We start from the raw sequence: 27,720 nt of genomic DNA on the forward strand, positions 1-27,720 counted from the left end.
AATTGATAACTGTAGTTTTGGTCTTGGCTGAACCATAACTAATACAGTCTCCATCAACACCAAAAGTCATCTGACACTCATTCATAATTTATTAAAAAAGCACTGAATAAAATAGTAATTGATAGGTAATATTTTAATGTGATTATAAGCATACACAACCAGCTTATTCCATAGCATCTTACTTAATGGGGTAAAGCCAGAGGCATTCCTATGAAAATCAGGAACAAGACAATGATATCCACCATTCTCACTGCTATTTTACACTAAATATAAGGTAGCAGCCATGCAGTTACATAAGAGAAAGCAGTGAGAGGCCTAAGAATTGGAGAGAAAGGAGGAGGAAAGATAGCCTGGTTTTCAGAATATATATATCTGGAAAATAGTATAAATAATAACAGTTAGCAATTAACATACAGAAATCAATAATCTTCATATATACAAGTGATAATCGATTAGAAAAGAGACTCACAGATTCCATTTATATGTATTACCAGGAAAAAAGAATGCCAAGGCATTAAGAAATATGGAAAACCTCCATGAGGGAAGTTTTGAAACTCCCTTAAAGTCCCTATAAAGACAACGATAGAGGGGCATAAAAAGACATAAACTAGTAGAGGGAACAGAAAATTGAGAAATAAGTTTAAGTGTATATGGAAATACAACATTGAAAAATGTGGCACTTCAAATCAGTAGTGGAAAACATGGATTTTTTAATTAATGGGCAATCCTTTGGGAAAAGGTAAAAAATTGTGTTCATATTTTACCATAAAACAAAATCCACATGAATCAGAAATTTAAACGTCAAAACGAAATGAAACCATGGGTAAATGTCTTTCTTAAATCTGGGAACAGGAAAACTTTTTTAATGTGACTGAGTTCCAATAAAAGATTTTAAGTCTGATACATACAATGAAAAATAATTTGCATGGGAACAAAAAAAAAAAGACAAACCTCATGGAAAGGAGGAAAAAATAGAAACACTAGGAAACCAAATACCAGATAATGACAGAGATTCAAAGCCTTAAGTAATAATAGTACAGGAAAGGAAAAACTGTCAGGGTGCCAAACCCTAAAGCAGTGTAAATTATTCCTTTAATAAAACATCTAGCCTCCATTCAACAGATACTGTTGGTAAATGAGTAAGTTCTTCTGTGGGACTCTGTAGTCTCACAACTGTTTTTCAAAGTTTGGTCCTAGGCCAGTCTGCCCCAGAATTATCTGAGGTGTTTGTTAAACAAAATGCAGATTTCTTGGGCCTACTCGTTTAGTTGCTGGATATTTAGTTGCTGGATATAAGAAAGCTTTTCCATCTAGGCAGAATAGATTTTTACTAATCATTTCAATACAGTAAGCTATGTTTGTTAATCTCAGGTATGAATAGGATTTACTACTTTTTAATATTGGAATAATAAGTGATCTTTAAAGTTACAAAAACCAAATTCAAAAGCACCTGAGAGAGAAACCCACTCAACCAAGTCATCAGATTACGTATAATGGAAGTAATACAGCAGCTGACAGTAAACAAGTAATTTTGAAAGCTGAAGAATGAAAGGTGAGAGAAAACTGGCCAGGGCAGAAGGTGAGTTTTAAAATCTTACAGGTGTTCACATTTACTGAATGGTTTTTAAAACAAAATAAAACAAAACAAGGTAGTTTTGGTGTATAACAAGATAACCAGTGCAAAGTATTTATAATACATTTTATTTGGTTAAAAGGTTAATAGTTATTGTTTAGTTAAAGGTTGTTTGGTTGAAAGGAGATTATATGAGGAGGAAGATAAGTTATAAGGTGACCAAAATAACTTAAAGTGCTTAATATTACAAAATAGTTATTTTATGCATATTACCTATACATAAGAATAAACACTCTACAAAAAGGCAAGAGATGGAAAAAAAAAAAAACAAAAACCAGAACTTTTCATCATGCTTTTCATCTTCTTGATCCTAGTTAGATCCCTGTTTTGAATTGCTATGGTTTGAGAATTCAGGAAAACCAGAATGTATAAATTCACCTCATCTTCTCATCTTCCTGCAAAGTAGAAAAAAAGGAAGATTTAACAACCACCTAAAGCTAATGCTTTTGCTGCAAAGTATGGAAAGGAAAATTGCTGCATCATAAAAATAAAATGCAGATTCCTCAAACCACAAGCTGCGTCACATATTTAAATAGTCTATGATCGGGGGAATTACAGATGAGGTTTTAGAGAAATTAATCAATCCAGATTTTATACATTACATGTTTTACCATATATTTCCTTTTAATTATGAACTGTAGCATACATATAAGAATATATGAAAATGTACAATTTAAAACCAGTCAAATGCTGATACACCAACATCCAGGTTAAGAAATAAACTCTTACCTCATCTCACAAGCCCCTGGTGTGCTCCTTTCTGGGAGACAAAATCAAAGCCCTCTCATCTCCCAAGAAGTGACCACTAATTTGAATTGAATTCATCAATCCCTTGTTGAATTAGTAACAGGAATAGCGGACATTCTTGACTTGTTCTTAACTTAAGTGTAAATACCTCTGTTGTCTCCCCATTAAACAAGATACTGGCTTTAAGGTTAAGGTATGCAAGTACAATTCATCATTTTATGAAAGTATCCTCAATGTCTATTGAGTATTTTAATCATGAGTGAGTACTGAATTTTGTCAAAGGCTTTTTCAGTATCTATGAAAAAAATCATAAGCTTTATTAATATGGTATATGATGATAAGTTTTCTAATATTAAACCAACTTTGCATTCCTGGAATACACCTTACTTGGTGGGTTTATGTTTTTCATAACATGGTGTTAGATATGCTTTTGTAATTGGGCCGTGAACACTTAAGAGGAATATGTATTCTCTCTTTTCAGAGTGTGGAGTTTGATATGTAAACTGTAAGATTTACCCTACTAATTATGTTGTTTAGATCTCCATCTCCTTACTAATTTTTTGCCCACTTTATTTGCTTTATATTGAATAGTATATAAAAATTTATTCATGTATTTCTGTCTCTATGTATCTCCTATAGTTTCTGCTTCATGAAAGTAGTTGTTATGCTATTTGGTATATAATATTACAACTATTATATATTCTTTGTGGATTAGGGCTTTTAGTATTAAAAATATCCCCTTTGTTATGTTCAGTTCTTTGGGACTTAAGAGATAAAGACTTTAAAAAATATTTGTATCACCTTCCTGATAACTGCCCCTATCCTCAGTGCCTATGATGACCACTCCATAACACATTGTGAGCAGTTTTCATCAGGATTTACTCTCACTGGGGGCCTATCAAAAGCTATGATATGCCTGCTGCATGCCACTCTCAGTCCAAAAAGAAAAAGTGGCAACTGGATTGTTGTCATTCTTAGCATTTATCCTGATGTACATTGTGTTATTTGCTTTTAAAAAATTTACCAACTAAACTGATTCCCAGACAATCTGCATGCCCAGTAGATCTAAACTAAAATAGAACACTAATTCATAAGAGCATTTTATTATATTTAGTTTAGAATAGGTAGCTCTTTTAAAAGAATTTATTAAGTATTACCTAGCTGTAAACAGGAATGAGAAAAATCTCTCCAAATTGATATGGAGTGATTTCTGGAATGAAATGATAAGAAGCAAAGCTCCCCAAAGCAGCTAGGTATACTTACTACCTTATGCAAGAAAAAAGAGGATATACACATATTTGCTTATTTGTGCAAAAGAAATACACAACCTAGAAACAAAAGGAACTGGTTATCCACAGGAGGTAATAAAAATAGGGTAGAAAGCAGGAGTAATGGGAATAGGGTAGTAGGGATGAAAGAAGTGACACTTCTCTGCAGCTTTGGAAAACCATCTAGCAGTTCCTCAAACAAGCACGATGGCTCAGTGAGTAAAAGAATCTGCCTGCAATGCAGGAGACACAAGAGATGCAGGTCTGATCCCTGGGCTGGGAAGATCCCCTGGAGAAGGAAATGGCAACCCACTCTAGTATTCTTGCCTGAAGAATCCATGGACAGAGGAGCCTGGTGGGCTACAGTCCAAAGAGTTGGACACGACAATGTAAGTGTGCACACACACACCATATGACTCAGCAATTCCATAACTAGGCATATACCCAAGAGAAATGAAAACATATACACACAAAAGCTCACAAATGTTTGCAGCAGCATTATTTATAACAGCCAAAAAGTGGAAACAAGTAAATTACCATCAACAGACAAATGGATAAGTAAAATGTGGTGTATTTTCAATAGAATATTTTATTCAGTCATAGAAAGGAATGAAATACTACTTATACATGTTCATCAGGAATGAGTCTTGAAAACATTATGCTCAGTGAAAGAGACCTGTCACAAAGACCACATATTGTATGATTTCATTCATATGAAATGGCTTATCTATAGAGATAAGAATTAGGTGATCAGTTGGTTGTCTAGGGCTGAGGGATACAGCAATGACAGCTAAAGGACATGGGTTTCTTTCTGAAATGAAGTGTTCTTAAATTGACTGTGGTGATGGTGTACATGTCTGTGAATCTACTGAAAAACCACTGACCTGTACACTTTAAATGGACGAAATATATGGTATGTGAACTATAGCTCAAAAAAGCTGTTTAGAAAAGCCCTTGGCCTTCATTTTCGACTGGCTTCTCTTGCACACTCTCTTACACTGCTGACATCTGCTGGTTATTTTTTTAAAATACATATTAAAACAATCAATGCCTTTAATTTTATAAAGAAGCAAATACTGAGACAATTTAAAGAGAAAATTTGAGGATATTTCTGTCCTTTTAAAAATACCATCCCAAATGTCATCAGGTTCTCTGAAATAGCTATTTATCCTTGGAAAAAATAGGATTTTTGAATTAAACATATGTAAAAGGCATTTGGACATTTTTGAGATAATCAAGGAAATGGGAATAGGGATTTGCTATTAGATGACAGTGAAGAATTATTGATAATTTTTCTAGTTGTGATTACTGTTGTCCAGTTTTATTAAGTTCTTATTTTCTATATATGTATATACAGAAGTGTTTTAGGAATTAAATGACTCAATATTAGGGATATGCTTTAAAGACACTACAACAGAAAACAGATGGTAAAAGTAAATATAGTAAAATATTGATAATTCTCAAAGCTCAGGGATGGATAAATGGCGGGTGTGGGGGGAATACTTTTCCCTCTCTTTGAGGGTATGTTTGAGGTTTAAAAAAAAAAGGGGTGTTACACTTTGAGACTAAAGGACATATAAACCAACTCTGAATTCTTCTAAAGACAAGGTAGAAAATAAAGAGAGGTAACAAATAACGAGGGGTTTGCAAATTATAGGCAACAAAAAATGTTTAAGCCTGTTAAAATAAAAGAAGGCATTTCTTCAAATCTTACCCACATCATACTATGGGTATTACATGTCAGCAATAATGTACGTCATTCATACTCAAAACTGTTCAAATACAGGCAGGAATCCTTTTAAAAGCATGTATTTTATAGCGCCACACTGAAATCACTTTTATGTCATTGAAATACTCACCCTTTGAGACTTGGCTCCTTTAAACAGATAGGAGTACACCTTCTTCTTCGGCTTGGCAGCTCTGAAGATAGATGATCTACCTTGTTTTCAAATTTAGCAGCGGTATTTGAAACAAAACTGGTATTTGTCAAGTCTTGTAGCATTCTAACACCTGAAAAGAGTATTGTTTTCAAAAATATTTTTAATAGTCTATATAGAGATATTGGAATATATATAGGATATTTACTGGTTTATAAATGATTGGTATCAAATGTTTCAACTTAATCAAGTTATAACTTTGAACTTTATAAAAGTAGCACTGAAATTATCTGTAAATCAGGTTTTTTTTCCTAGCAATAATGAGAGGAAGAAACTTACTATTTAAAACAAACTATCAAAGTAGTAGCCTGTAATGTTTTTATACTAAAATCATTTAGGCTGATAGAAATTCTTTATGATTCAATTCGATGTCGATGACTGCTCACACTATGAAAGGCAACATGAGAAACAGGTGAAAGACAGCTTACCAATCTCTACAATGTCCTGCAACTCGAGACCTTTGCACCTCTTTTGAGTCAGTATTCCTTTCACCTGGAACAGTCTTATCCATAAAAATCCTAGTGTTCTACATACATCTATTGAAATGTTACACTTCTGGTAGAAAACTGTAATTGATACAGGAATTGTCTAATATTGCAACATTTCCAATAACAAAAGAAAGTGAAACTTGCTCAGTCCTGTCCGACTCTTTGTGACCCCATGGACTATACAGTCCCTGGAATTCTCCAGGCCAGACTACTGGAGTGGGTAGCGTTTCCCTTCTCCAGGGGATCTTCCCAACCCAGGGATCAAACCCAGGTCTCCCGCATTGCGGGCAGATTCTTCACCAGCTGAGCCACAAGGGAAGCCCAAGAATACTGGAGTGGGTGGCCTATCCCTTCTCCAGCAGATCTTCCCAACCCAGGAATCAAACCAGGGTCTCCTGCATTGCAGGCAAATTCTTTACAAACTGAGCTATCAGGGAAGTCCTTAATAACATAAAAACGTTAATGTTAAGAGGAAAAAGTGAGGTAAGTAATGTTATATATAGTTTGATTTCAAATATATATTTTAAAATGCATAGATTCACATCTGCATGCATGTGGCAAAATGTTGACTGCCGTTCTTCTGGGTGATTGTTTTTCCTCCTATTTTCTGATTCTCTACTTTTAATTTTCTGCAATGAGCATTATTTTAGTAACTGGAGAAAATAGGAAAGAAACACTAAACCTAAAAATCCTATCTATCCTTTCAGGGCCTAAAGTGCTATCTGTTTGATGACGCCTCTGCAGGTTTCTCTAGCCAAAACTATTCCCCATCATTACATCCCTTCATATGTGTGCTTTTATTAAAGCATTTGCCATGCTTAAACACTGTACTTTTCCATACACGGATGAGGAAAGGGATGTGGTATTCTTAACTTTTAATCCTCTAAAATACCTAGATTAATTTTTTTTTTTTTTTGGCTTTGCCTAGTGCCATGTAAGATAGTTCCCTGACTGGAGATGAAACCTGTGCACCCTGCAGTGCATCTGTGGAATCTTAACCACCAGACCACCAGTAAAGTCCCTAGAATAATGTTTTGATCATACTAAATATATGCTGTTGGAGACAGTCCCATCCTTAAGAAATCTGCAACTGTCTTTGGTAAAATCAAACTAGGGCAGTTCATTATTGTTGTTGTTCAGTTGCTAAGTCGTGTCCAACTCTTTATGACCCCATGGACTGCAGCACGCCAGGCTGCTCAGTCCTCCATTATCTCCTGGAGTTTGTTCAATTGGCTTAGATGGTAAAGAATCTGCCTGCAATGCAGGAGACTGTGGTTTGATCTCTGGGTTGGAAAGATCCCCTGCAGAAGGAAATGGCAACCCACTCCAATATTCCTGCCTGGAGAATTCCATGGACAGAGGAGGCTGGTGCAGAGGAGGCTGATGCGCTATAGGTCCATGGGGTTGGACACAACGGAGTGACTAACATATAGCAGGTATATATATATATATCTCCATTGAGTTGATGATGGTGTCTAACCATCTTATGCTCTGCTGCCACATTTAAAACACTCAATTTCCTTCAAAAATATGAAAAAGGAAATCATCTGTCCAGTGTCATCATCAGACAACTTTGTGCTAAAGGCCAAATACATGAATGTCCAAGCCACTCTCATTGTTACCTTCTTAAAGTATTAAGCTTTCTTTAAATTCCTCCATATTGCTTCTATAGATCAGGCTACATACTTACACATTATTTTAAAATTCCATAAAAATCAGTTATAATAGGAAATGCTTTACTGGCTAAATGAATATATATATATATATATATATATATATATATATACACAATTTTAAAACTTCATCACTTCAGGTATGGACCTACCTATTTCTGATCTTTGTGTTCTCTGGTTGACTTCAAATTTCATGTCTTTCATCTTCTCATGTACCTCATCACTTACTTGAAAGATGGGCGAGCTCTCTGGGGCAAAATTTTCTTTCAGATTTTTATTAGAAGAAATACTCAAAGGTACTGAACCCTCAAGAACACTGTTAAGGGAAGAATCCTGTCTGCTAGGTGAATACATTTGAGATAAAGATATCAACATTTTTGTGTAAAAGTCTGGTTTAATTTTGACAGTTTCCACATTTTCCAACTTTTTCCCCTTAACAGTGTACTCAGGTTCAACTGACATTTCCTGAATGGTGTCGGATATCACCTCCATTAGTTCACGCCTATCCAGAGAAGCATCTTCGAAGGTCTTCTTTTTCTTTGATTTGGATGTCATCTTATTTACTTTTTTGACCTGGCACTCTCCTTCCTTCGTCACCTCCGCAACGTGGATCTCTCTCTTTCTATTCAGAGTTTTAGTGCTTAGCCTCGGACTCCTATGTGGTTCCACGTGGTCTCCAGGGTCAGAATCTGCCTCATCAGTAATATGTTTTAAACCTGGTTCTAAGACAGACATCTGTGAAGGACCTGTCAACTGCAAAACAGGCATGTTGTCACTTTTTGCCAAAATGTTCTTTGCCTTGTCTGATTCTTTCCCATGCTTTTTAATTGGTTTATAAGGATTTGAAATTTCATCATAATTTTCTTTCTCATCACTGTTGATTTCCATACAGTATCCACTAATAACAGCTTGGCCTTCAGGTCTTTGTTTATTTATTTTAAAATCAAGATTTTTTGTATAGCTTTCTTGGCCATGCACATCTTTACCATTATCCTCATATATCTGGCACATTTCAGAAATTATTTCTGTCTTCCGATTTACTTTCTGCTTCTGCTTAAGGTTCTTATTTATTTTTGATTCATTCTGCTGAGTAGGTTGCTTATCAGTGACATGCTTTGTCAAATCCAACATATTCTGGGTCTTATAATCATATAAATGTCCATCATCTTTGGTGGAAAGATAAACTGTCTGAAATTCATGTGTGACTTTTAGGTTTTCAGAAATGGTTTCTTCATTATTTGGGGTTAGGGAGAAGTCACCTTTTTCTGAGTCACATATACCTTTATTGTTAAACTCATTTTTTCTGTTCATTTCCAAAATTATTTCTGTCTTCCGACTTACTTTCTGCCCGAGTCTCTTATTTATTTTTGATTCCTTTTGCTTCCCAGTATCAGTAACACGCTTTTTCACCCCTAAAAGGTTTTGAGTCTCATAATCACATAGGTTCCTATTAACTCCAGAGGGAGGGTCAACTATCTGAAACTCATTGGTGTCTTCCAGGTTTTCAGGGATGGTTTCCTTATCTTTTTGGTTTAGAGAAAGTAAGTTACCTTTTTCTGGGTCAAGCCTGCCTTTGTCATCACTCTTATATATTTGGTTGACTTCAGAAATGATTTCTGTCTTCCGACATACCTTTTGCCTAGGCTTATCTATTTTTGATTCATTCTGACAAGCAGGTTGTATATCATGAACATACATTTTCACCCCCAAAACATTCTGAGTGTCACAATCATATAGGTCTCTACCGTCTTTGGAAGAAAGAGTGGGTGTTTGAAACTCACGTGTGTCCACTAGGTTTTCAGGGATGATTTCTTTACCCTTTTCTGGGCAGTACTCACTCGTGTTATCTAAATGATTCACTGTGGAAATTATTTCTGTCTTCCGATTTACTTTCTGCCTAAGAGTCTTATTAATTCTTGATTCATTTTGCTGCACAGGGTATGCGTCGGTGATTTTCTTTTGCAAACCCAACACATTCTGGGTTTTACAATCACACAGGTTTCCATTACTGACAGTGGAAAGAACAGATTTCTGAAACTCATTTGAAACATCCAGATTTCTAGAGATGGTTTCTTTATCCTCTCGGGTTTGGAAGGAAAAGTTACCTTTTTCTGGGCCTTGCACATCTTTAGTATCGTCCCCAAGTATTTGGTTCATTTTAGAAATTATTTCTGTTTTCCGATTTATTTTCTGCCAAACCTTCTTATTTATTTTTGATTCATTTTGCTGAGTGGGTTGTGTATCAGTGACATGCTTTTTCAAATCAAACATATTTTGGGTCTCATCATCACATAACTTTGCATTACCTTTGTTGGAAAGATAAGCTGTTTGAAATTCATTTGTGACACCTAGGTTTTCAGAGGTGGTTTCTTGAACCTTTTGGTTTGAGAATAAGTTATCTTTTTCTAACTTATGAATCACAAATGTCTGTCTAGAAGCTTTACTATTCTTATAAGCTAGAGAACTTGGACCCAAATCAAATTTACCATCCTGTGGGAATTTATCTGAACTTTGGGAGAAAGAGTATGTTTCCTCTTGCTCCTCTGTTACATGAATTCTTTTCTTTTTGTTACACTGCATACTTTGTTTGTCACCCTGATCAAAGCCATTAGGAAGGGTTATTTTCTTCAGCATGTTCAACTGAGTCATCTGTTCATTACTGAAGATAAAATTTGGATCTCTTGAATCCCCTTCACCATCCAGGTCAACAGATCTTCTTTCTGGTCCACTTTCAATTTTTTCCTCAATATTCGCACCTGAACTATTTTTACGTTGTCTCTTTGATCTTTCTCTCTTTTTTTCAGAGCTTGGATCTTTCACTTTTCTGAAAGTTTTCATTCCACAATCATCTGGATTTTTCTTTCTTTTCTTCTTAGTGCCTGTTGAAACTGTAACAATTTTGCTGACTTCACTAGCAGTTAAATCCATGTCATCATCATACACAGTTTTCTGCAACTGAGAGTCATCATTACCCTGAAGTGGATTCATGCCTTTTGTAAGAGGTTCACTTGCAGATTCAGATGAGGCAGGAAGGTACAATATGTTTCTCTGCATTGTAGTATTTGTTTCATTAGTGTAATCTTTTATCTCATTATTCCAATTTAATACTGGACTTGAAACCTGTTGTTGATCTAAATCTGTTACACAGGGAGTGTCTGCAGGATTATCTGACTCCCAAGATGAAACACGTTTTTTCCTTTTAGTCACATTACTAGGAGATGACTTCTCTTTTTTGTGGCTGATCGCCTGGGCATTTTTCTTCTCACTTGTTAGAGAGCTCCTAGAACTTTGGTCTGAGTGGGAATGGTTTTCTATAAAATCAAGAGAAACAAAATTCAGAAATAAGTAGTAACAAGTAATTTATTACTTTCAGAGAAAGGATTTCTGACAACGCATTCTGTTTAGAGAACTTACATTATGAAGAATCTATGCTGATAAAAAATAAAGTAGAACTGACTGGAGTAGTCATAAGTCAGATTTTACATTCCTATCTACAGAAAATATGTACTGGGAATTCACTCTGCCTTGGCCTCAAGAGTAGAGTGGAGAATAGCCAGCAATAAAACCATGAACATTATTAATGTAAGTTTCTAAGTGGGAGGAGGCCAGCAAATGAACCCAAATAACAGTGATAACTCCAATAAGGCTTACTGTCAACATGTTATTAGCAAGAAGCTAAAATTTATAAAATTATATACACACACTCACATACATTTTTAGAATGGAAAATAATTCAGACTCCAAATTCAATATAGTTATGGTTCCATATGCCAATCTGAAATTCTAAGGAAGTGGCAACCCACTCCAGTACTCCTGCCTGGAAAATCCCATGGACGGAGGAGCCTGGTAGGCTATAGTCCACGGGGTCGCAAAGAGTCGGACATGACTGAGCGACTTCACTTTCACTTTCTTTCACTTTCATGTCAAATATATAACCCAGACTACATCACAGGATTATTACTTTAAAAACCATTAAAATATGTGTCACCATTTTTCCTTGCTCAACCATTACCCAGGCTCAAGTTTTTGCTTTACCAGTATTGGTTATGATCTTGAAAAAGTCACTACACCTATCTAAAGTCTCAATTTTCATATCTATGAAAAGGAAAGGATGTAACTAAATAACATACTTTTAATTTATAAGCTAAGATACCACAAAAAGCTCTTTAGGCCAGCTCATTTCCAAATACTGTTTCCAAAGTAATAGTATTAGCCACTGTGGACCTCACATTTGTCAGCATTTACTTTTAAATTAAGTTTTCACCAGAAATTTTAAATGGTATAAGTTAGTAGATCTGTAACATAAGAAATCTAACGTATTAACTGTTTATACATGATAGCCCTCAAGAAGAAAATCTGATGAATGTTAACTATTTAATACTGATACTCAAAATGAACTTTAAAAATCTCTCACCTTTGGGAAGTATATCAACAATAGAAGAAATATGTTCTGAATCATTTACACTACAAACATTCTGATCATTTTCTTTAATGAATAGCGATCTCAAAGTATTCTGAGTTGATACTGGTCTTGCTGATACCAAAGAGGGACTATCAGATGATGTCTTTGATATGGTGCTGTCATCACACTGTATTTTCTCTTTTTCTTCATCATCATCATCTGAAGTTACTGGAACCCTAAGGGCAAGTAAGAATGAATGGGTAATTTTGTATTTTATAAGAACTATTTAGAAAATTACTTGGATAATTGTTTCTATATTCCATTTATTTACGAGCCAACCACAAACCCACTCTGGTACCATTTTGCGTTCAATGAAGGCAATTAGCAGGCAATAGGTAGTTTCTAATAGAACAGAACTTGGAATAAAACAGGAATGCTTCTTATCCTCTTTTCTCCAGTGGTTCCAAAAAGAGATAAATGATATAATCCCTGGTTGAGCTATTTGGATAATAATACTAATAAAATGAATAAAGTTCAAATATACTTACAAATATTCATGTATAATATTTACAATTTTCCTGTAATTAATTCTATGGAAAACCCCAAACTCTTCCTATACAATAGTATGTAAAGTTTTGTGTGCTATAAAATTTGCTGTTTCCAAAAGGTATCCATATAAACTAAAGCCATATTCCTAGAATAATTAAATCTATGGAGGGCGGGGGGAGGAATACAGAAAGCTACAGAAATAATTAGACAAAATGACTGTTTTGAATTCAAAGAACAAAGAGTATGTGCGTGTGTGCATGCTAAGTCCCTTCAGCTGCGTTTGACTCTTTGCAACCCTACGGACTGTAGCTTGCCAGGCTTCCCTGTCCACGGCATTCTTCAGGCAAAAATCCTGGGGTGGGTTGCCATGCCCTCCTCCAGATGCAGGGATCAAACCTGTGTCTCTTATGTCTCCTGTATTGGCCGGCAGGTTCTGTACCACTAGCACCACCTGGGAAGCCCCAATTAGACAAAATGACTGTTTTGAATTCAAAGAATAAAGAGTAATAGACTCCAATGATAAAGATTTTGCCTTATACGCCAAATTATAGATACTTAAAAATTACTGATGATGATAAAAATAAATAGAAAATATTTGTTAAATGTTTAAAGGCAACTATTAATAGAATAACCATTGGGAGGAAGTGTCTATACCACTTGAAGAAACAAGTTAGTAAAAATAAACAGAGTTGAGGCTCTGCTTCAGGTAATGGCCAAACAGTTACTATTGAATCAACTGTATCAAACATAAAAGATATAAATTATAGAAGAAATATAAAAAGCTACCTGAAGTCACTGGAGAGTCTACAAAAAGCAACTAGACTCAGAAGAGAGGTTGGCACTTTGAAAAAGAATAAGCTTCCCACTGCTTACAAACCTCAGTCAGTGCCACATTTTCTAAAAGTTAGAAATCTAGTTTTATTAGTATTAGTTCAAGGTCAGAATTCAGGACAACTACAACTGCTGTAAAGTATGTGTGATGAGAGAAATAACAGGACAAGTGGAGAGGGGAGTCCCAAATTTTGTGTAAATAGATATACATATATAAATTGGATTCATCCAAAGATAGCATTAATAGAGTGAAGAGGCAAGTCAGAGGGTAAAAAACATTTGAAATGCAGAAAGGATTTACACATGGTATATAGAAAGAACTATTGCAAACCTGTTTTGAAAAAAAAGATAACTTGGTAGAAAGAAAATGAACATATAAACAGATGCTAAACTTCATTAATTATCAAGGAAATTAAAACTTCAGTGTAATACCTATACACTGGCTAAAATGAAAAAGATGGACAATAACAAGTGTTGTTGGAGATACGTAACAATAAAAATTCTCATTTATTGCTGCTAGAAATATAACTTGGTATAATCCCTGTAGAAAACTGTGTAACAGATTATTCCAAAGCCAAATATATAAAAACCCAGCAATTCTAAACATACACCTAAAAATACCTAATTCTAAATATATACCTAAAAAATGTGTACATATATTAATCAAAAGGCAGAAACACAGCAGAATTACTTAGACCAAAACTAACAACAATAAAAAGAACCAGAAGGATGGAAACATTATGGAAAAATCATGCAACGGCACAGTACACAGCAGTAAGAAAGACTGATCCACAACTACACAGGACAATAGGGATGAATCACACAAACACAAGGCTCAGCTAAGGAAGTCAGAGACAAAAACCATGCATCTTGCATGGTTTCATTACATGAAATTCAAAGCTAGGCAAAATTAATTAATCTACAGTGTAAAAAGTCAGTATAACATTTATCCTGGGGTGGCTGGTGAGCAGTGACTGGCAAGGGGCACAGGATATCTGAGGTATGGGCAATATTCTGTTTCTTGGTCTGAGTATTCGTTATACCACAGTGTTCACTGTGAACATTCACCATTCTCTAAAGTTTGCACTTTAAAAAAATATGTATTATACTTCAAACAAAAGTTTACTTAAAAAAAATAAAAATTTTCTGGAGGGAAAGTTAACACTTAATTCATAAATTTATATGAAATAATGCAAGTATAGTAACAGTCAAGATTTTCTTGAAAAAGAACTGAGCACCTACAAGACAATAAAATGTACCATTTAAAACTAAATTTATTAAAATGTACAGGTGCAGTGTGGCACCAGTACAAAACAGAGAACAAAGGCACAAACTGGAATGAATGATATAATGAAACAATAGATATAAGCATTTCTTTTTTTACTATGGTACAGATACCACTTCAATACATAGGTATTTCCTTGTACACTTGAATAAATGCATTAAACCTGTAGTTTATATAACAGACAAACACTGTCTGAAAGAGACAAGACAATTCTGATCAATATTATTAACTCACTGAGTCATTTAACATCTCTGGACCTCAATAACTGTCTTTAAAAGTGACAGGTTTGAAATAGGGTATTTACTAAGATAGTGAAAAGTGAAAGTGTTTGTCACTCAGTCATGTCCAACTCTGTGATCCCATGGACTGTAGCCCTCCAGGCTCCCCTGTCCATGGAATTCTCCAGGCAAGGATATTAAGATTATAATTAAATTATTCAAGAAATGGAAATTTTGGTCAGGTGAATAGTAATGATGAAAGTTAAAGTCTGAGTAGAATGCAAGATAGAAAAGGTAGAAATAGTTATCAGATATATCCGCAAAAAACATGAGGCTAGTGGTGACCTGGAGGAAAAGAAGGAACTGAAGAATAGCAGGATTCTATAGATGACCATGGTTTTTGATTGATGGTTAAGTTTCCTTGGAGCCCTAGAAACACAACCTACCATAGCAAGATACCACAAACCATCTCATTTCTACCTTAACAGGCAACCTGAACACTGTAAGACACACAGACAATGACTGCTGCATGAAAATCTAGGCACTGAAACACTGTAATTCAAACACTGTAACTCAAGCTGGACCTGTGCCACTTTCTTCTCCAGAAACTATGGGAAAGCTGAACATTATTTCAAAGTCTAAAACTGAATTTCATTAGATGATATCTTTCATTTCTTTCACTGGTGCAATGTTGATGAGTATGTCTTTATTTATTTTTAAATGTTTTTCTGTTTCAAGGAAGCAGACCAATAAAAACTACTCAAAGTCCAATTCATGCAGAAGTGTGCAAGTCAATATTTAAATAAGTTGTGAAGCAATTACCTTGCAAATGGAAGACGTGTCAATTTGCACTGTTTACTAACCCGTTTCTTCTTGCTACTTGGCGGTAGAAAGGGACTCTGATGGAACTATTTTTGAAAAGAACAAAGAAAATGAAAATGAATGAAATTTCTAATTTTATTAAATTGTGTTTGTCATTAAAGTACCAAATTATACAAGGATATTAATAGTAATGGAACAATTCTTGTGTTCAGCCTTCACTAGTTTAATGTGAATAATAAGATGATAAGGTTAAACACAGTTCATCCTTAATCACACCATACAAAGATAATCACTACTAATATTTTGGTATATAAACTCCTAAACTTTATTCTACCTCTATGAATAAATACACACATGTATACCCATGCATACACCCATGTATACCCATGCATACACAATATTTCTACATATTCAGTTGATCTTTGAACAACATGGGGCTCTAGGATCTACCTCTATTTTTTTCCTTGAGTTTTTCAATTGTGTCTATCTTCTAAAAAATACCAATTCTTCTCTAATTTGAAATACTACTTTTCTACTAAAATCGTTTATGTTTTTGAGTCTGTTTAATCCTGTGTTCCACTGAGCTGTCTAGTCTTGTGTTACTTTTAATCAAAAGTTAATTTTCACACAAAATTTTAATAACCAATTACATCAAATAACAGTGTACTGTTAGCCAATTAAAATTAGCATTATCTCCATTCCTTTGTACAAAGTTCAAGATATAAATCTAACCTTGATGCTATGTAACTAATATCAATTATCTTCAGTAATGCTAAAAAATATTACACTATTTAGCATAAATTCTACTTACCTCAGAAAGAGTGCTCATTTCAATTGCAGTTATCAAGTTATTGTTCATGAGTGCTTCTATTTCTATAAGCTTCTTATTCTGAAATAAAGAAAGACCTTTTTAATCACTTAAAATTTTGAGTTTACTATATTTTTATGAATACCATCAGTTGAAAAGACTTAAAAAATACTGAGATCACATTGAGCTAAAAAGGTGCTGCACTGTGTAGTTGAAATAGACACAGACACATACATACAGACACACACATATATTTTGAATGCTTTTGAGCTATCAACTATAAATTTTCCTGCTTTTTTTCTGGACACACCACATGGAATATGGGATCTTAATTTTCTGACCAGGGATCGAACTCACACCCCCTGCATTGGAAGTGTGGAGTCCTAACCACTGGACCACCAGGGAAGTCCCTTCCTACATTTTTCAGTCTTCTCATAGTAATACATCATGTGGCAAGTGACCATAGGCTGTCAGTCATAGGAATTTCACCTCCAATAAGTATAGTAAGTCATTTTTCCATTTTAAATTAATTTCTACTCACTCTGGAGTTAGAGTTACAGTTGTAACCTAGCTGAGCACTGGCTCTTACTGCCCTATCTGTGGACAGAGTTGGAATTTGGATGGAAAAGCAATGACTACTATCTTCATTCTACTGATACTCAGTTTGTAGCCAGTGGAAAGTTGCCATTGAGGGAACACACTCAAGAGAACTTCCCTCCTTTCAATTCACTGGAGACAACATGCCAATTTTCTTTTTCTTTCATTTTTAAAAATTTATTTATTTTTAACTAAAGGATAACTGCTTTACATATTATATTGATTCAATCTTCTTAAAATACATTAATGTATCAAGTTTTGCTTCTGATAAGCAATCAAATGTTGATCAAGGTATTATACTAGTTTGCAGAGCAGCAAGTACACATTTAGAATGTAGATTCAAGACACCTATTTCATTACCCATTAACAGTTTGTCCATTAACATAGCACAATCTTTCAATAATTTTTTTATACTAATTACAGATTTAAAAAACATTTTTAGAGCTTCTATAATAATAGAAGTTTCAGAATTCAAACCCAATGTAGTTTCCATACCAAATTATTTAGCTTTAGACGAAGAAATGTGTTCTCAAAATTCAGTTTATCCACTTCTTTTTGCAACAGCATCTTTTCAGTTGTAATTCTTCGAGAATTCTCTCTCTCTCTACTAAGAGCCTGAGCTAATGCCCTGTTGTTATGCTTTAAAGAAAGTTTGAAAATAGAAGAATTGTCTGAAAAAAAAATTGTAAGAGTTAATACTGAACATCTTAATACATTTTCATATTTCTTAATAAAACTATTTTAAACAAAACTTATTTCACTTTGTAAATTTTAGCTGAAGGTAGAAGAGGATAACAACACAGATGTAGTTTTGAAAAAAAAAATGTACCCAGAGTTTGGAATTGAAGAAATAAAAGCTAGATAGAAGATGAATAAGGTTGAGAGAAATGCAGCATGTCTGTGAATAGAGTCAGGAGTAAGAGGACTCTAGTACAGACAGTGCTGCGTGTGCTGTACCTAGCTGCTCAGTCGTGTCCGACTCCTTCCAATCCCATGCGCTGAGCTCACCAGGCTCCTCTGTCCATGGGGATTCTCCAGGAGAGAATACTGCAGTAGGTGGCTACGCCCTTCTCCAGGGGATCTTCCCAACCCATTTATCGAACCCAGGTCTCCCGCATTGCAGACAGGTTCTTTCCTGACTGAGTCACCAGGGAAGCCCAAGAATCCTGGAGTGGGTAGCCTATCCCATCTCCAGGGGAACTTCCCAACCCAGGAATCGAACCGGGGTCTCCTGCATTGCAGGTGGATTGTTTAGGGGCTGAGCTACCAGGGAAGCCCATAGACACAGTATTCCAGCATTCCAGATAATTAGATCAGTCACAAAAACTAAATCCTGGTACTTGTTGTTCTACCTTCCTTCCTATCTTTGACAAGGAGGTAGGATAGAGAAGCTCTAACTAAAGATATCGCAGAGAAACTAGGGGATCTGTGAAATTAGGCAAATCTGTGAAAATTTTAGAGTCAGTTTCTATGGCACCAGAACTGAACACATTAATGCTCCCAAAGTCCATTTTTCAAAACCTCTAGTGAAAGGGAGCATACTTACTGTAATGTTGGACAGATTATCTAAACCCTGTGGGACCTTCTACTTCTACCCCAAATACCCGCTTATTTCTATGCATCTATTGCAATCTATACTTGATCCCTTCTCTTTACAAGCACTATGTAAATATAATTTAATTCAGAATGCTTTCCTGTTTTTAGCAAAGAAATTTAATTGTGAATTCCTTAGTAAAGCTCACCTTACACATAATGTTCCCTTAGTACACCTAAAGCATAATTATATTTTCACAATTTTGATTTACATGCCACTGTTCAATAACATATCTCACTGATGACAGTCATCTTTGACATATCAAAGGGCAATAAGACTAGAACCAGTTCAGGACTTATAGAAGCTAAAGGATAATAACATTTTCCTGTTACATTCCTCAAACTCCAGTGTATTCCTTCATAACAGTGGGTGTGCAGTGGTCCTGTCAAAGAGAACAGGAAACTGCCACTACAGAAAGTGGTTTGATACAAAGGATGGTCCTAGAGACCTTGGAAGGATCAAAACTGAGTGAAAGATACTCAGGAGACTTGGCTATTTCACAAGGCACAATTACCTTCTACATGTGCTAGAGCAGCAGGAATCCTCCTCCCCCAATTAGGCTAAAATGAAGATGAATCATTGAGATCATTTTCTGAAGTAATGCAAATTTATTTTGGGGCGCTTCCCTCACCTTCTTTTTTTGCCTTCCGACATCTTAGCTCCAAAATCCATGAAACCCCATCTCCAAAGTGCTCAGTGCCCTGATGATGAGCTTTGGTTATATAAAATCACCCAACAGCACACTATATAGTCCAGCCACCCCTAGATTACCCATCATCCAAATGCTACAACATATCAGAAGGACAATCCATCATTTTTTTCAAGTTCTTTTTTAGAAATGTCACTTTGAAAAAAAAAAGAAATGTCACTTTGGTATTTTCTTTGCAGTGTAGGAGGTAGTTGCCTTGGGCCACCCACCCCCCAGCCTCACTGCTGAAAATTCAGCTGTCATGACTGACAGTAAATCATCATAAGCACCCCCAACTAAAAGGAGTTGAAAGAGACAGGAAGGATTGAATAGAGAAGGTATCATTTAATAAAACAGTCATTTTCTATACTTGCTAAAGTACCAAATACTATATCCATTCTCCAGAAAAAAGTAAAAATATGAGTGTACTTTAAGACAAATGACACTTACTTATTATTTTTGTTTTTATTTTTGAAGCAAGAGAAACATTCAACTTAGTAGTCTTTGAAATTCTTCCATCTTTCACATGTTTCTTAATTCCTGAGGTAAAAAGTGAACTAGTTTCCATTGCTGGGTACTCCATCACTGAAGAAAAGAAAGAAAGAAAGCAGAAAATCATAGTATTAATTAATAAAGGGGAAAAGGGCAACTGATAAATACACTCTAAGAAGTAAATTATGACTTAAATAATATGCTTTGTACATAAAGTGAAAGTGAAAGTGAAGTCGCTCAGTCGTGTCCGACTCTTTGCGACCCCATGGACTGTAGCCTACCAGGCTTCTCCGTCCAGGCAAGTAGTGGATTTTCTAGGCAAGAGTACTGGAGTGGGTTGCCATGCTTAAGTATTTGCAGAACCCTTCATATAAAATCTGAAAGTATGAATGTAATAAAAAATGGTTTAAAAGTAGAATACTAAAAAGGTAAATGACTTTTAGTTTTTTCACTCAAACCTATATCATTATGGCTGCCTGCCAGGAGCTAAGCTAGACACTGGGTAAAGAAAACAGGATCAGGCTGCATAGGAATACAGTTATAGAACATGGGCACAGACTATACTGTGACGCAAAGTAAGAAGTGTAACCTTAGAGTTTTGAACAGAAGAGATATACCTAAACCTATGGGGATTGTTCCCACTTCATCCTCAGATATGCATTCCATTTTCTGCAGCCTTTACAGCAAAACTCCTTTAAAAAAAAAAAGTATCTATAGTCAGTTTCCAATCTTCTTGTAACTCTACTTCACTCAGGCTTTCACTCTGTTCCAACAAAATGAGTTTTGTCAAGGTTTCTAATGACCTTCACACTGCTAACCTAATGGTCAGTTCTCAATCCTCATCTAATTTGATTTAACAGCAGCATTAAATGTGGTTAATTTATCCTTCCTCCTCAAAAATGATATTTTGTTGGCTACCAGAACACCACAAATTCCTGTTATTTTTTTCCCTCTAGCTAACTAGCTGCTGCTTCTTAGTCTCTTTTATAGATTCCTAAGCTATAATAGGTTCTCTTCTTGGATTTCTTTATCTACCCTCACTCTTCCAGTGAATTCATAGTCATGGTTTAAAATAACACCTAGATGTCAAGAACTTCAAAATTTATGTCCTCTGTCTGGAACTCTTTCCTCAACTTCCCTGATTCATATCATTATCTACTCCACAACTCCACTTGGATAATCAAAACAGCACATCAAACTCGGCCTACCCAAGCCTGCCCAACTCAGAGCCTTCCCCATCTCAACTCTGTCCTTCCAGCTGCTTTGGTCAAAAATACCTCACATCCCAATCTACCTTCACAATTCATTTAGACTCTGACTACTTTTAAGTATCTCCACTGCTATCAACCTAGACTCGGGTACTAACATGTCTCACCTGAATTATTTCAATAGCTTCTTTCCAACCCTACTTCCACTCCTGCCCTCACTACAGTTTATTAATCTACAGAATCTAAAACTCTCCACCATCTACTCTTCTTCCCATTTCTATAATTTAAAATCCTCTTTTTCTCCTCCTTGTCCATTCTTCTCAAGACACAGTGGCCAACAAGATCTAACTGCTACTGACATATGCCTGGCATTCTTCAGCTTCAGGTCCTCCGTATTGAAGTACCCATTCCAGGGTGACTTACCATACAGAGATTGAGGTACAGTCATTCTTTGGTACCTGCAGGGTACTTGTTCCAGAACCCCACAGATACCAAAATCTATAATGCTCAAGTTCCTTATATAAAATGGCATAGTATTTACATATAACCTACATTAATCCTTCTGTATAGTTTATATTATCTTTATGTTACTTGTAATACCTGATACACTGTAAATCATAGTAAGTGCAATATAAACGCTATGTAAATAGCTGCTCCTTTGCCCCTGGATGTGGGGTATCTCCTCAAAGTCGCTCCAGCGCCAGTGTAGCTGCCGCTCGAGCACCACTCCACCCAAGGGCAAAGGAGAAGCCCCAGCAAGATGGTCGAAAGTCGAAAGTGAAGTCGCTCAGTCGTGTCTGACTCTTTGCGACCCCATGGACTATAGCCTACCAGGCTCCCCTGTCCTTGGGATTTTCCAGGCAATAGTACTGGAGTGGATTGCCATTTCCTTCTCCAGGAGGGGTGAAATCACATTTAGAATCAAACCCCATACCCACCAGAGACACTCAGAGGGCTCAAACCTGGTGCGCACCAGGACCCGAGGCCCCACAGAGACTGAGATAGAACTGTGAGTGTCTGCTGAGGAGGTACGGGTCACAGTGGCCTGCTGCGGGGGCAGGGGCTCTGGGTGCAGGAGACTTGGGTGTGGCATAAGCCCTCTTGGAGGAGGTCTCCATTAACCCCACCATAGAGCTGCCAGAACTTACCCAGGACTGGGGACAGACTCTAGGAGCGCACAAACAGAACCGTGTGCACACCAGGACCCACGGGGAAGGGGCAGTGACCTCACAAGAGACTGACCCAGACTTGCCCATGAGTGTCCAGGAGTCTCAGGGGAGGCGTGGGTTGGCGGTGGCCTGCTGCAGGGTTGGGGCACTGAGTGTAGCAGTGTGTGCATGGGACCTTTTGAAGGAGGTCAACATTATCTTCATTACCTCCACCATGGTTTGGCCTCAGGTCAAGTAACAGGGAGGGAACATAGCCCAGTCCATCAATTGAAAGTTGGATTAAAGATTTACTGAGCATGGCCCCACAACATTAGAATAAGACCCAGTTTCCCCCAGTCAGTCTCTCCCATCAGAAAGCTGCGACAAGCCTCTCATCCTTCTCCATCAGAGGGCAGACAGAATGACAACCACAATCACAGAAAACTAAATAATCTGATCACATGCACCACAGCCTTGTCTAACTCAATGAAACTTACCCATGCTGTATGGGGCCACCCAAGATGGAGGGGCCATGGTGGAGAGTTCTGATAAAACGTGGTCCACTGGAAAAAACAATGTCAAACCACTTCAGTTTTCTTGCCTTGAGAACCCCATGCACAGTATGAAAAGGCAAAAAGATAGGACACTGAAAGATGAACTCCCCCAGTTGGTAGGTACCCGATATTCAACGGGAGATCAGTGGAGAAATAACTCCAGAAAGAATGAAGAGACAGAGTCAAAGCAAAAACAGCACCCAGTTGTGGATGTGACTGGTGATGGAAGTAAGGTCTGATGCTGTAAAGAGCAATATTGCATAGGAACCTGGAATGTTAGGTCCATGAATCAAGGCAAATTAGAAGTGGTCAAACAGGAGATGGCAGGAATGAATATCGACATTTTAGGAATCAGTGAACTAAAATGGACTGGAATGGGTGAATTTAACTTAGATGACCATTATATCTACCACTGTGGGCAAGAATCCCTTAGAAGAAATGGAGTAGCCATCATGGTCAACAAAACAGTATGAAATGCAGTCCTTGGATGCAATCTCAAAAATGACAGAATGATCTCTGTTCGTTTCCAAAGCAAACCATTCAATATCACAGTAATCCAAGTCTATATCCCAACCACTAATGCTGAAGAAGCTGAAGTTGAACGATTCTGTGATGACCTACAAGATCTTCTAGAACTAACTTCCAAAAAAGGTGTCCTCTTCATTATAGGGGACTGGAATGCAAGTAGGAAGTCAAGAGATACCTGGAGTAACAGGCAAATTTGGCCTTGGAGTACAGAAAGAAGCAGGGCAAAGGCTAATAGAGTTTTGCCAAGAGAACACACTGGCTATAGCAAACACCCTCTTCCAACAACACAAGAGAAGACTCTACACAGGGATATCACCAGATGGTCAATTCTGAAATCAGACTGATTATATTCTTTGCAGCCAAAGATGGAGAAGCTCTGTACAGTCAGCAAAAACAAGACTGGGAGCTGACTGTGGCTCAGTCCATGAACTCCTTATTGCCAAATTCAGACTTAAATCAAAGAAAGAACACCACTAGACCATTCAGGTATGACCTAAATCAAATCCCTTACGATGATACAGTGGAAGTGACAAATCAATTCAAGGGATTAGATCTGACAGACAGAGTGCCTGAAGAACTATGGACAGAGGTTCGTGATATTGTACAGGAGGCAGTGATTGAGACCATCCCCAAGAAAAAGAAAGGCAAAAAGGCAAAATGGTTGTCTGAGGAGGCCTTACAAATAGCTGAGAAAAGAAGAGAAGTGAAAGGCAAAGGAGAAAAGGAAAGATATTCCCATTAGAATGCAGAGTTCCAAAGAATAGCAAGGAGAGATAAGAAAGCCTTCCTCAGTAATCAATGCAAAGAAACAGAGGAAAACTATAAAATGGGAAAGCCTAGGGATCTTGTCAAGAAAATTAGAGATACCAAGGGAACATTTCATGCAAAGTTGGGCTCAATAAAGGACAGATATGGTATGGGCCTAATAGAAGCAGAAGATACGAGGAAGAGGTGACAAGAATACAGAGAAGAGCTGTACAAAAGACATCTTAATGATCCAGATAACCACGAAGGTGTGATCACTCACCTAGAGCCAGACATCCTGGAGTGCAAAGTCAAGTGGGCCTTAGGAAGCATCACTATGAACAAAGCTAGTGGAAGTGATGGAATTCCAGCTGAGCTATTTCAAATCTTAAAAGATGATGCTGTGAAAGTGCTGCACTCAATATGCCAGCAAATTTGGAAAACTCAGCAGTGGCCACAGGACTGGAAAAGGTCAGTTTTCATTCCAATCCCAAAGAAAGGCAATGCCAAAGAATGTTCAAACTACCACACAATTGCACTCATCTCACATGCTAGCAAAGTAATGCTCACAATTCTCCAAGCCAGGCTTCAACAGTACTTCATCCGAGAACTTCCAGATATTCAAGCTGGTTTTAGAAAAGGCAGAGGAACCAGAGATCAAATTGCCAACATCTGTTGGATCATCAAAAAAGCAAGAGAGTTCCAGAAAAACATCTATTTCTGCTTTATTGACCACACCAAAGCCTTTGACTGTGTGGATCACAACAGACTGTGGAAAATTCTTCAAGAGATGGGAATACCAGACCACCTTACCTGCCTCCTGAGAAATGTGCATGCAGGTCAAGAAGCAACAGTTAGAACTGGACATGGAACTGGTTCTAAATAGGAAAAGGAGTACATCAAGGCTGTATATTGTCACCCTGCTTATTTAACTTATATGCAGAGTACATCATGAGAAATGCTGGGCTTGAAGAAGCACAAGCTGGAATCAAGATACCAGGAGATATATCAATAACCTCAACTATGCAGATAACACCTTCCTTGTGGCAGAAAGCAAAGAAGAACTAAAGAGCCTCTTGATGAAAGTGAAAGAGGAGAGGGAAAAAGTTAGTTTAAAACTCAACATTCAAAAAACTAAGATCATGGCATCTGGTCACATCACTTCATGGCAAATAGATGGGGAAACAATGGAAACAGTGAGAGACTATTTTTGGGCTCCAAAATCACTGCAGATGGTGACTGTAGCCATGATATCAAAAGACGCTTGTTCCTTGGAAGAAAAGCTATGACCAACCTAGACAGCATATTAAAAAGCAGAGACGTTACTTTCCTGACAAAGGTCCGTCTAGTCAAAGCTGTGGTTTTTCTAGTAGTCATGTATGGATGTGAGAGTTGGACTATAAAAGAAAGCTGAGCGCTGAAGAATTAATGCTTTTGAACTGTGATGTTGGAGAAGTCCCTTGGCCTGCAGGGCGTTCAAACCAGTCAATCCTAAAGGAAATCAGTCCTGAATATTCATTGGAAGGACTCATGCTGAAGTTGAAGATCCAATATGTTGGCCTCCTGATGCAAAGAACTGACTCCTTGAAAAAGACCCTGATGCTGGGAAAGACTGAAGTCAGAAGGAGAAGGGGACTACAGAGGTTGAGATGGTTGGATGGCATCACCGACTAGATAGACATGAGTTTGAGCAAGCTCCGGGAGTTGGTGATGGATAGTGAAGCCTCGTTGCAAAGAGTCAGACACCACTGAACGACTGAACTGAACTGAAATAGTTGCTCAGCAATTGGTAAAATCAAACTTTGCTTTTAGGAACTTTCTGGAATTTTCCCAAATTTTTTCCATCACTGATTCAGTTGGTTGAATGAGCAGATTCAGAACCAGGATGGAGCACCGACTGTATTATAAATAGTGGTTAGACGGTTTCCAGTTCTGACATTTAGTGCCCCAGTTCTAATATTTCATAGCTATGTGATCCTAGCATCTCCAACTCTCAATTTCCACACTTAAACCATTATTTAAAAAATGTAAATAAGGGCATCTCACTGTAGGCACTTAATGAGCCAACGCGTATACAGTGCCTAGTATTGGACATAGCACACAGCGCTCACTAACGTTACCTATGTATTATTACTCTGGCTAGCATCTCTGCTATCTTTAAAGCAGGAGCTACTCGGTTCCACATCCAATTCTCCTGAGTTGAATTCCTCATGTATAAAAATCACTGTCCCTACTGCCTACCGAAATCCTACCTGTACGTCAAGACCCTACCCAGTTCAAGTTCTAAGCTCTTCCCAGTCTTCTATTACCCCTTCGCCGTCAGTCAGCCTCCCTTCTAAAGGAGCGCTCCAAAGGAGAGGGCTCACAGTGAACTAGATATCGTTCTAAAAGCAGTAGAGTAGTCATAAGGACAGAAATCCCTTCCTGCCAGGAGCTGGCCTGGCGGCTCGCCTCCTCACAAAACCGAGCGCTCAAATCCCCAGGATGAGAGGCAGCGACTCAAATACGACCCAGGGCCTTTCCCAAGAAGAAGCCCCTCGGAGACGGAGCTCAAGTCGCGGATCCGGAGACCGGAGTGGGCGGGGCCGTGGGCCGCGGGCGGCTCGGCTGACCAGAGACCTCGGAAGGCAGCGCACAGTGGTTCGGCTTGGGAAAGGCATGGATACCTCCAGACGGGGGGACCCACATCAAATGTCATAGGTCACTGACTTACCGCTTTTTCACGGTGGGGGAACCAACACCCAGCTCCCGGAGCCCGGCGTTCGCGGCCACGGCTTGAGTTTAAACTCCGTAACCGTTAGCGTTCGCCGCACCAGCCAATCAGGTCCTGAGAAGGAGGCGCAAAGCACCTTGGTTACCAGGAAGTGGGTCATGAAAGGGGTGGGACCTCGCCGTGGGCGACTAAAGGGGGCGTGGCCAGGCAAGCCAGGGCCCACCCAGCATGGGTGCAAAGGGCTTCTTTAGATTTTGAGCTGGTACTGTTACACTGTCTCCTAATGCGTTTAATAAAAAGGAGACTCCCCTTTGACAACTGGTGGGCTGCCGTCTATGGGGTCGCACAGAGTCGGACACGACTGAAGCGACTTCGCAGCAGCAGCAGTGTCCTCACCTGTCAGTGGGCACAGGAACGCCTACCCAATAGGCCTTTTCTGTGAATTAGGTAATATCGGTCCAGGGACTCCTGCAGTGGCTGGCACATAGCACTCAGGAAATGGAAATTGTTAAGGGTGATGCTAAGGGTTGGATGGCATCACCGACTCCACCGACATGAGCTTGAGCAACCTCCGGGAATTAGTGGAAGACAGGGAAACCTGGCATGCTGCCTGTAGTCAGCGAGGTCTCAGAGTAGGACACAACTTAGCAACTGAAGAATAGCAACAGAGGTGATGCAATTTATAGTCCCCCAAACCAGAGATTAGTCCAGTGGAATAATACGTGGAGAGGGGTCCAGAGTATGTCTGGAGAACAAAGATTCTAACTGTGCTTGGGAAGTTCCTGTAACCAGT

At 37.7% G+C, this 27,720-nt stretch overlaps 1 protein-coding gene across 1 annotated transcript; it reads right to left on the bottom strand.

Moving 5' to 3' along the window:
* Nucleotides 1-66: 66 nt before the first annotated feature.
* Nucleotides 67-27,024, bottom strand: SGO2 (shugoshin 2). Its single transcript, XM_043445500.1, has 9 exons — nucleotides 26,928-27,024; nucleotides 19,991-20,125; nucleotides 17,754-17,929; nucleotides 16,665-16,742; nucleotides 15,854-15,939; nucleotides 12,161-12,384; nucleotides 7,899-11,057; nucleotides 5,508-5,658; nucleotides 67-2,028 (listed from the first exon to the last, which is right to left on the bottom strand). Exons 2-9 carry the CDS (start codon nucleotides 20,121-20,123, stop codon nucleotides 2,013-2,015), a joined length of 4,023 nt encoding a protein of 1,340 aa, XP_043301435.1. The 5' UTR covers nucleotides 20,124-20,125; nucleotides 26,928-27,024; the 3' UTR covers nucleotides 67-2,012.
* Between the last annotated feature and the right edge of the window lie 696 nt (nucleotides 27,025-27,720).

This window comes from Cervus canadensis, chromosome 24 (genome assembly GCF_019320065.1).
Source record: "Cervus canadensis isolate Bull #8, Minnesota chromosome 24, ASM1932006v1, whole genome shotgun sequence".
Taxonomy (NCBI): domain Eukaryota; kingdom Metazoa; phylum Chordata; class Mammalia; order Artiodactyla; family Cervidae; genus Cervus; species Cervus canadensis.